General features: G+C 42.2%; 3 protein-coding genes across 4 annotated transcripts; 1 reads left to right on the top strand and 2 right to left on the bottom strand.

The window, feature by feature from the left end:
* The first annotated feature begins 394 nt into the window (after nucleotides 1-394).
* LOC110186153 (hatching enzyme 1.2) lies at nucleotides 395-1,485 on the top strand. Its single transcript, XM_020955203.2, is given in 3 exon segments — nucleotides 395-478; nucleotides 481-837; nucleotides 894-1,485. Coding segments are annotated over 3 exon segments (936 nt in total). The 3' UTR covers nucleotides 1,389-1,485.
* A 25-nt stretch (nucleotides 1,486-1,510) lies between these two features.
* On the bottom strand, nucleotides 1,511-5,012 carry Uck (Uridine-cytidine kinase). 2 transcript variants are annotated; one of them, XM_020955190.2, is made up of 6 exons: nucleotides 4,536-5,012; nucleotides 4,265-4,410; nucleotides 4,103-4,200; nucleotides 3,992-4,040; nucleotides 1,941-2,072; nucleotides 1,511-1,763 (listed from the first exon to the last, which is right to left on the bottom strand). In XM_020955190.2, exons 1-6 carry the CDS (start codon nucleotides 4,907-4,909, stop codon nucleotides 1,642-1,644), a joined length of 921 nt encoding a protein of 306 aa, XP_020810849.2. In that variant the 5' UTR covers nucleotides 4,910-5,012; the 3' UTR covers nucleotides 1,511-1,641. The 2 variants fall into 2 exon arrangements, with proteins under 2 accessions (XP_020810849.2, XP_020810850.2); XM_020955191.2 differs by lacking the exons at nucleotides 1,511-1,763; nucleotides 1,941-2,072 and adding an exon at nucleotides 3,274-3,648.
* Nucleotides 5,013-5,518: 506 nt separating this feature from the next.
* Hex-t2 (Hexokinase testis 2) lies at nucleotides 5,519-7,074 on the bottom strand. The gene has a single exon (XM_020955244.2). The coding sequence runs from the start codon at nucleotides 6,925-6,927 to the stop codon at nucleotides 5,548-5,550; it is 1,380 nt and encodes a 459-aa protein (XP_020810903.1). The 5' UTR covers nucleotides 6,928-7,074; the 3' UTR covers nucleotides 5,519-5,547.
* Between the last annotated feature and the right edge of the window lie 268 nt (nucleotides 7,075-7,342).

Genomic DNA, 7,342 nt, shown 5'->3' with positions numbered 1-7,342 from the left:
ATATCATGTTCTTAAATTTCATTAAATAGAACCATCTAAAATAAATGTTCTATAAGTTCAATGTGTGCCATGTCTGGGAAACAATGGGTTTTACAAGATATGTAAGAAAATTAAAAGAAAAGTGCCAAACTTGGCTTAATTAGTAGAAAAATGTGCGAAAATTCCTGTATTCTATTTACAAATTGGCAAATTACAGTGGAATGCATAAAATTCTACATAAATCACGAGGCACGCGGATATGCAAGTGTGTACTTTATGCAAATTAAACCGCCTACAAAGCTCTGGCTTATCTTTAAAAAAAGAAATAAACTCAGCATAAGTAGCTAGAAAATTAGTGTAACAAAAAGGCCGACAACAAGTCGCCAAATTTTGGAGGTCTAGGTAAGACTATATAATGCCAGTAGTAGTAAATGCAGACACAGCAGTACAAGAACTTGGTAAAATGGCAAAGTTCCAAAGTAAACCATATATTTTCCTGGCTTCATGGTCCTAATTGGCATTCAACTGGGAGATTCCATGCCCCTGGAGGATATGGACTCCGAGGAGATGATTGACTTGACCGACTTGGGGGACACCATATTCGGCAATCCGGATGTGGAGACAACAGGCGCATTAGTCGAAGCTCACAACGAGGAGTCCGCCCAGAATCCTGAGGAACTGGGCACTTACTATGAGGGAGATATACTCATTCCTCTGAGTTATACTGAATCCAGATCCAATGGCACAAGGAATGGTATCCTGGCGCTGAGTTCCCGCTGGCCGGGTGGCGTGGTGCCGTATGAGATCAAGGGTCCTTTTACATCCCAGGAGTTGGGGAACATTAATCATGCCTTTAAGGTAAAGCTGAAAAATATTTTCTAATCTAAAATCCAAAACTTATGATGTCTTTAAAGGAATACCACACCAGAACCTGTGTGCGTTTCAAGCCCCGCACTACTGAGAAGGATTACATATCGATTGGCAGTGGAAAGTCTGGTTGCTGGAGCAGTATTGGACGATTGGGTGGGCGTCAGGAGGTGAATCTGCAGTCGCCCAACTGCCTGAGAACATATGGCACTCCGATTCACGAGCTAATGCATGCCTTGGGATTCTTCCACGAGCAGAATCGCCACGAACGGGATGCCTATGTTCGAGTGATGAGCGACAACATTAAGCCCGAGATGATGGTCAACTTTGAGAAGGCCAGCTCCAGGACCCAGTCGGGCTTCGGTGTGGATTATGACTATGCCAGTGTGATGCACTACTCTTCGACCAGCTTCACCCGGAATGGCCAGCCGACGTTGAAGGCTCTGCGTCCCAGTGCCGATGCCAACCAGATGGGACAGCGACGTGGCTTCTCCGCCGGAGATGTGCGTAAGATAAACGCCATGTACAAGTGCAAGATGTAGGAAAATACACGGTGGAATCAGGAATCTTTTGACATTTATCCTCAATTCAGTTTTATATATGAATGTTTAATGAAAATAAATATCCCATTATCACTTATCAAGTTTCCATTCTAAAATCAAACTTTCCTGTCAAATCGGGTTTACTGAAAAAAATATGTCTATGGGTACAATATATAAAATATTTAACATTTGCCTACAGATGAGCCGGCCTGGCTTGTACTTCTCCAGGGATTCCACAGAAAGAAAGACCATCTCAGTGATGCGGCAGGTTCTTGTTCGTCTCGAAGAAGAAATTGCCCTGCATGTTAAGCTCCTTGCAGAGCGTAGAGAATCGCCGGATGGCATTGTAGGTGCCGTGCTGGCTCTCGGTTCCATCTTCGACAGGGAAACACAAAGCATAACAGAAGGTACTATATATGTTTATATACACAGCGGAGCAACGGCCCGATCGCATGCAGTGGTTAATTAGTTATCCGGGGATCCGCTCCAGTAAAGGGTTTGGTTAGTGGGGACGCGCCTTGTGCTGCAGGTTGTGGAGGCGACTGGCCTTACCTGGGCCCGCGAATCCGGCACCCGTGGCATTCAGATCCAGGTTCATGTAGAGCGCCATATTGCCGGTGGATCCATGGCGGGAGCGATTGTTCAAAAAGTCCCGGATGTGCTGGACAATCAAATCGATGGCCACTGAAAAGGAAGAGAAACTATCATCAGAAGGTCTAGGGATAATCTCATTCTCCACCGATTGCTGGCATTGCAACTTATCCACTGGAACAGCAACTTACCTTGCTGCTCCTCCAAGAGCGTCATCGATCCAAGGACTTACTCTAGCACTAGTTAGTAGGGTCTATTATCTAGTCGCATCTAAGCTGGGCGGCATTTGGTTGTTAAGTGTGTGTTTAAACCTATTGTGTCTTGTGGCTTAAGTGAGTGTGCTTTACAATCTGTTGGTGTACTTACAAAATGAAACACTGATTTATCGTCACATATTGCTGGAAGCTATTTTAGGCTATCTTGTATATTTGAGACAGCTTGCGAAATATTTATATAAGTGCAAAGTCGCCTTTGCCGACCTTGGAGATGCCCAGTACTTCGGGAATGTTTAACAAATTAGAAGATGGCCTTCCTGTAAACTCTTTAAACTTATATGTACCATGTTAATTTTGTAAAACACTATATTGATAAGTGTCACAACGCCAGAGACTTGGGAAAACTTGTAAGGTCCTTAAAAAACCTATGAGTACCAAATATACGGTTCCACTATTATTATTTAATCCTCGCGATGGAAAATAACTTAAAAATTCCACTGGCGTTATAACATTTAATCCAATAGTTTTTAGTGTATGGCTTAGTATATTATTTTGTTAATTTCTAACTATTTTTGGATGTCTTTTATATATGTAAATTGTTTAATTTACCGAGGTTTCAACTGGCTTCAACAAATTGTTAGGTATGTTTATAAATTATTAAGAGATATTTATATAATTTAAATATAGTTATGTCCAAAATATTTAAAATTAACTAAGAAGTGAAAAGTTATCATATTTTGAATATTATAACTGCTCAACTAAGCTTTCTTGAAATAATCGAAATATTAAGGAAATCTACATATTTGTATTTACATTTACAAATACCTGGACATTCAGATAAACAGACAAAGTCGATTAGAGTCAGATAAAGAGGGTTTAACAAAAAATTAGGCACAATAATTATGTGTGTGACATGGATGTGATTGTGATTAAGAGTGCTTAGAACCTGTATAAAACCCTAATTAGGACTAGGCACCGGGTTAGAATAATTTAACTTTGATAATTCGCTATAACTTGGAACCGTAGTTAGACTGAGAGCGGAATCGCAGATTATCTTGATGAACAGAAACGAGCTTACGTACATACACACTACCATGTATTGTGGAACATATGCAAGAGTAAATACAACTAGTTATAAAGATACTTTTCAATCTTAAAGCTACGTTAATCGGTTACGATGAGACGACCGAATGAGAAGCGATGCCGGCGCTCGGTATTAGGATATTTTTCTTAGTGTGCTGCGGCGCCTGTTTTCTTTTTTTCTGTTTTTGTTTTTTGGCAATTAGTACAAGCTGAGGACGTGGCTCAAGGCTGTGGCCGGTCCAGAAGCGAGTTTAGCGTTTAGTGATCTCGTTTCATGCTGGACGACGCCACCCTGACTGTGTTGTTGTGCTGTGCGCTGTTGGTGGTGGCGAGAATCTCCCCGATATGGTGTACAATAAGATCAATGGCAACTGCAAGAAATACAATAAAACAACAGGAACAAAACGAAAACAAGAACAAAAGGGAAATCATAACGCAAGAGTTACAATCAACATAGATGACAGAAAACAAAGATGGGAAGAAATGTTGATAGGAAGAATATAATACTCGTATATAGTCAATACTCAAGCAGCCTATGTGATAAGAGTTTGGTGTCCTCATAGACGGGGTTAATAGAACCAGAAACGAAAGAACCATTACTATAACTATGGTTATTAGGTAACCAACTCAACGAAACACTACAAACGCTTAAGGTGTAAGACTGTGTGTTTGGTGTGTCATAGAGAGTGTACAAAAGTGCAGCTGCTGCCTCACCTGTGTTGTCCGCGCCTCGCGGTATGATAACGTCAGCAAACTTTTTCGTCTGAAAAAGAGTTACACCTTAATTAATATATTGTTTTAAAGTAGGGAGCAGCCACAGCTTACGGGTGAGCAGAACTCCTCAAAGGCGGGCTTCACAAAGGTCATGTACTGGGTAAGCACGGCGTCCAGATCCCGTCCACGCTCGTTGATATCACGTGGCACTAAAATTGAATATTGAAAGTTTAATAGATATTCTTGAAGTACCTTTGCAAGTCCACAACTTACCTCTTCGGGCCAATCTCGTGTCAGAGTCTGTGTCCACAAACAGTTTCATATGGAACAGGTCACGGATTTTGGGAAAGTAAAATACCAGGATGCCCTCAAACAGGACCACATCCGCTGGATAGATAATCAGCATGTTTTCAAAGTCCCTGAAGCGAAAGTTTAAGTAAGAATATAATCAATAAGATGGGCGTAAACTTCTAGAAAGCAAATATTTAATAATTAATTGCAAACTACAAACACTTAGAGACATTATAAGAATGTCAGGACTCACAGCGAATTGGTGCGGTAATCGTAGCTGGGAATCTCCACCTTGTGCCCCTGGAGAATGTTCTGCAGCGTGCTGTACATCAGCTCTTCGTTGAAGGCATCCGGGTGGTCAAAGTTGAAGAGTCCCTTCTGCGCCTTGGATTTCTCAGCGGCGGTCAGCTCGCGGTAGAAACTGTCCTGGCTGATGGACACCACCTGGCGCTGCGTGTGATCCATCTCCGCCTGTCCCAGCTGCTCCATTATCTTCTTGCATACCGTTGACTTACCGCTGGCCGTTCCGCCGGCCACGCCTATGAGGAATGGGGACTTAACCTCGTCGTTGGCACAGGTGTCGCCATTTGGCAGTCGCAGTGCGTCCGATTTTCTCAAATCCTGCATTTTTTGTGCCAAAAATCGTGTTTCTTCCAAATAAACAGCTGATCAGTGCTGCCAACTTTTAGGGTCGCATAAAATGGGAACTGGTCACACTTAAATCGGGTTTCTTCTGGCCAGTTTAGCTTTTTTCAAGCTATTTCTGTCACATAAAAATTAAGAAGATTATAGACCATTGTCTTATATGTTATAAATAAATAAAAAGTTTTTTAAAAATATAAATAGATATATTTCTATTTTAAAATGCTTTTGACTTAAGAAATAAAAAAATTTTAAATTGCCGAAGTAGCCCAATTCCAAAATAAAAGCTAAAAACCTAATTTGACTAAGTCGACATAACATTTAAAAACATTTATTAAAAACTGTTATTTTGCTGTTGGTAATTTGATTTAATAATCAGCCCTTAAATTATTTATAAATTCTTAAATTTTGTACATTTATTTAATTCATTTCACTAATTAATAACATTTTACATATTACAGACAAAGCAGTTTTGGCAAGCAGTGTTTCTAAGCAGTTTGTTAAGCAGTTCGTGTAAGCAGTCAACTTAAGTTAAAAGACAAGCAGTGAAGCAGTTTGCTAAGTAGTAAATTCAAATTTTGAGTAAAATAATTATTTTGAATTTAAATGAATTTTCCTTTTATTTACTTTATAATTGAAAATTTATACTCAGTTCCTCTTCTGTACGTAGCGGCTGCTGCCAGAGCCGCACCTCGGCCGGATCCATCCTCTGCGACAACAAGTTCGAACTTGGCACCCGGTTTGAGGAGCTTCTTCATATACTTCTCGAGCACATCATGGTATTTGGGATGATAGCGGTACACACTGCCGTCAACGGCAATGGCGACCTCGTTCATGTTCATCTTATTGATGAGCGTGACCAGGCCACAGGCGCAAAGTTTGGCAGAACGTGAGGTGATCGCCTCGCAGATGTACCGCAGACCCAGTCGGTCCGATTCCTGGTTACCCATTATCCCCAGGTAGTGGAGAACCTTATTACAATTGCGATACTCCCCGGGTGCATCGCTCTCGATCTCCGAAATGTACGAGGTGTCAAAGGACCAACGCTGCTGGAGCTTTTCCGAATGCTCACCCCTAAAGATCACATCCTTGGCCATCAGATCCATGAGGATGAGGCGCACCAGCTCACCCATGTACATACCGCCGATGCATTTCTCAAATGTCTGTTTGCCGGGATTGGGTGTCACCTTGTCCACCACTCTATCGTAGTTGGTTCGCACAAATTCCAGCACACCGTTGTCCCCAAAAGCACCCCATTCGGTGTTGATGACCATGTAGGGTCTGGTACTGGTCTGGTATCCCTCAAAGCACTCGGCATTCACTGTCTTCTCCACATAGCAGGCATTGGTGCCAGTGCCCAGGATCAAGCCAATGCGGCAATTACGGTTGAAGTAAGCGGTGGACAACAAAGTTCCCACCGTATCGTTTATCAGAGCAACCACATTGACATTGAGGTCACCTCGCCGTAATATGGCATCCTGCAGCATTTCCACCACATTGTGTCCCACAACGCCCTCGACGTGAAAGCCCTTGGTCCAGGCTACCAGGACACCCTTGGAGAGACCCTGCTGGCGGCAGGGAAACGAGAATGTAAAGCCCAGTGGCAATCCCTCATGCTCCAGGCCAAACTGTTGGCAAAACTGTGCAAGACATTCGGCCATATAATCGAACAGCTCTATGCCCGTTCCCGACATAAGCAGACTGGGAAACACAAAGCTCTTTGATTCGATATCATAACTCGACTCGCTATGTAATGTCACCAGGACGACCCGAAAACTGGAGCCACCAAGATCGAGGGCCAGAAATTTGCCACGTTCCTTTCCCGTAGGTAAGTCCTGCACATAGGTCACAAAGCATTTGATAGCCGCCCGTGGATGCGTTTCCTTGGCCAGGCCCATCTTTAGCTCCTTGGTCATGCGTTCCACCACCTGGGCTAACTTTTCTTCTTCCAGGAAAAAGCTCTTGACCGCGGCCTCTATTTCCGGGTGAATGCTGCTCGTCATTGTTGCCCAACAGCCGCCCACGGCCTCCAAAGGAAGGTGCTATGACAGCAAATTTAGAATGGGTAACCAAATGATTTTTTAGATATAATGAAAGGTCTGGGAAACCAGGGTGAGCGACAGGTCAAAGCATTCTTAATGGGGTTTCAGTTTGGAACTTCTTAACCTATACTTGATTTTTCGAGACCCCCTCTTATCTTCTGAGATTGTTTTAATATCTTATCGTTTTCTACTTGATATTTGTTTGAAATTATGAAGATATAGTACTTAAGCTTAAGATAAGTATAATAATAATAATTTCTCCTTCTGAAACCTTGGTCGCATCGCATCATCTTTTGAAGACGGTAATGCTATTATGATCTCTTTGTAGCGCAGACAGCTTATTAAAATAGATTTTCCCTCTCTGTTTACCATTACA

Source organism: Drosophila serrata, unplaced genomic scaffold (assembly GCF_035046125.1).
Source record: "Drosophila serrata isolate PLE 108 unplaced genomic scaffold, ASM3504612v1 contig_382, whole genome shotgun sequence".
In the NCBI taxonomy this organism is placed as follows: Eukaryota; Metazoa; Arthropoda; class Insecta; order Diptera; family Drosophilidae; genus Drosophila; species Drosophila serrata.
Note: the sequence above shows the minus strand (reverse complement) of the source record. Positions and strands in the feature narration are given on the sequence as shown.

Bases quoted from the DNA above. Each gene is read 5' to 3' on its own strand.
- Hex-t2 (XM_020955244.2), bottom strand. From the start codon at position 6,927: ATGACGAGCAGCATTCACCCGGAAATAGAGGCCGCGGTCAAGAGCTTT.
- Uck (XM_020955190.2), bottom strand. From the start codon at position 4,909: ATGCAGGATTTGAGAAAATCGGACGCACTGCGACTGCCAAATGGCGAC. The intron at 4,201-4,264 runs GTAAGTTGTGGA...ATTCAATTTTAG, and splicing joins CACGAGATTGGCCCGAAGAG to TGCCACGTGATATCAACGAG. The intron at 2,073-3,991 runs GTGAGGCAGCAG...CTTCCTTTTCAG, and splicing joins GCGAGGCGCGGACAACACAG to TGGCCATCGATTTGATTGTC.